The sequence below is a fragment of the Limulus polyphemus genome, unplaced genomic scaffold (genome assembly GCF_000517525.1).
Source record: "Limulus polyphemus unplaced genomic scaffold, Limulus_polyphemus-2.1.2 Scaffold982, whole genome shotgun sequence".
Lineage (NCBI taxonomy): Eukaryota > Metazoa > Arthropoda > Merostomata > Xiphosura > Limulidae > Limulus > Limulus polyphemus.
In genome coordinates this window covers 28,885-30,723 of record NW_013666592.1, presented here as the reverse complement: position 1 = coordinate 30,723, position 1,839 = coordinate 28,885, and the positions used below count along the sequence as shown (strand labels likewise).

The window sequence follows — 1,839 nt, the reverse complement described above, 5'->3', positions numbered from 1 at the left end:
AACTATTCAGATGCAAATTTTATATGTTGTCTTTACGGTAAAAAATATCGTTAACAGTGAGGGTGTTCAATTGATTAGAAATACATTATAATCGTTATAAGTAAGAATATAAGAACAGAATATTTTAATTAGCTTTGTTTATTATATGATCTCCCCCCCCCCCCCGTGGCACAGCGGAATGTCTGCAGACTTACAACGCTAGAAACCGGGTTTCGATACCTGTGATGGGAAGAACACAGATAGCAAATTGTGTAACTTTGTGCTTAATTACAAACAAAAAACAAAAACAAAAAAAATCTGGTTGATTTTTATTTTTGATCAAAGTAGGTTGTTTGCTCTGACAGAAAGATAATCAATTTAATGGCAAGTGTACCTTCACGGACGATTCACTTCTACAGTTGCTTTATTTCCGTTGCGTGGTTAATCGAGAGGTCAGGTGCTCGCAGCATTGCGTTACTATCTGATGCAACTCGGAGGATTGCATGCATTAACGAAATAGAAGACAGCCGTCGTGAATAGATTTCCTAAACGTAGGTCTGTGTATATTTCATATTCTTAAAAATATTTAAGAATTTTTTGAACGAATTCCGGAGAATGCAAAGTCTTCACCACCAGCAAAAGCCTAATGTTTCTTCCGATTTGCCTCTGCCCTTGTCCATGTTTGCTGATGATTCAAGGCGAAATTCACTGAAAGCGATTTTACCACGTGAAATTTAGCTTAATACTTATTTTTTTGTCACTAGACTGTGTAATATTTGTGTTATTTCTTACATCAGCACTGAGAATTACAGCATAAGAACAAGACAAGTATTACTGTGGAAACAAATTATTAGAATTAAGATAAACGGATTATGATGACTTATTCATTACTTAATTTCAGGGGTGCATCATTCTGATGATCCCAAGGGCGAAACTCTTGTAATGACAGAGCTGGAGAAACAATATGGAGATATCGGTGAACCGACTTACTTTCCTTCGCCATACGCCATGACAAAAATTCCCGTTTTACCGAGAGAGGTCGCTAATAGAGAGGGAGAAAGTTTTCATGGATCTACCAGAGGGTCGGGAAATAATTATGACGTCCCCCAGCCTGTAAGTTCATCGTTATAGTAGAGGTTCAAAACATATTCATTACCACTAAATTTAACTGTCTAGGTCTGATGTTTGTGTCTTATTTAAACAAAACATCTTACAAATTCTTTCATGCCAACGTGTTTGACCTTCGCTTTCGTTTTGTTCTTCTTTCTTTTTAGAAGCACATGCGTTTAAGCCAGCTACTTCTACATACATCTACATCTTTATCACCACAGTAATTACAATATCTTACATTGTAGTAGAATTTTTGACATAAAAACCTGTTTTTCAAAAACATTCTTTGTAATTACAAGTTTTTAATGTTAGTGATATCGTAATTCTAATATTTTGTATGATAAAATTCCGGGGAAGAAAGAAACAAAATCGTTTGTCATTAATTGGTATTTTGATGGAGACTAATCCCGGTCAATTTATTGACTGCTGACTAAGTAAGGGAATTTGTAACTGTAATTCTTATTGATCGCTTACTAAGTGAGGGAACTTATAACAGTAATTACTATTGATCGCTGACTAAGTAAGGAAACTTGTAACTATAATTATTATTGATTGCTGACTAAGTAAGAATACTTACCAGTGGCGTAGCAAGAGGGGACAAGGGGAGGCAGTCGCTCCCGGGCGCAGGTGTGAAGGGGCGCAAAATTTCCTCTGGCCTATAATGCCTATTAATTAATAATTATACACTCCCCTAGAATATAGGGCAACTGCCCCACGTTAAGTAAATACGACACGGTGTTACGTTATTTT

At 36.1% G+C, this 1,839-nt stretch overlaps 1 protein-coding gene across 2 annotated transcripts in view; it reads left to right on the top strand.

Annotated features, from left to right (window-relative positions):
* The window catches only part of LOC106461537 (Down syndrome cell adhesion molecule-like protein Dscam2), a 97,437-nt gene that overhangs the window by 81,748 nt on the left and 13,850 nt on the right, over window positions 1-1,839 (top strand). For both annotated transcript variants that reach the window (XM_022388526.1, XM_022388527.1), the window contains exon 22: window positions 881-1,092. In XM_022388526.1, the coding sequence (XP_022244234.1) occupies window positions 881-1,092 (212 nt within the window). The remainder of the gene's footprint in view (window positions 1-880; window positions 1,093-1,839) is intronic.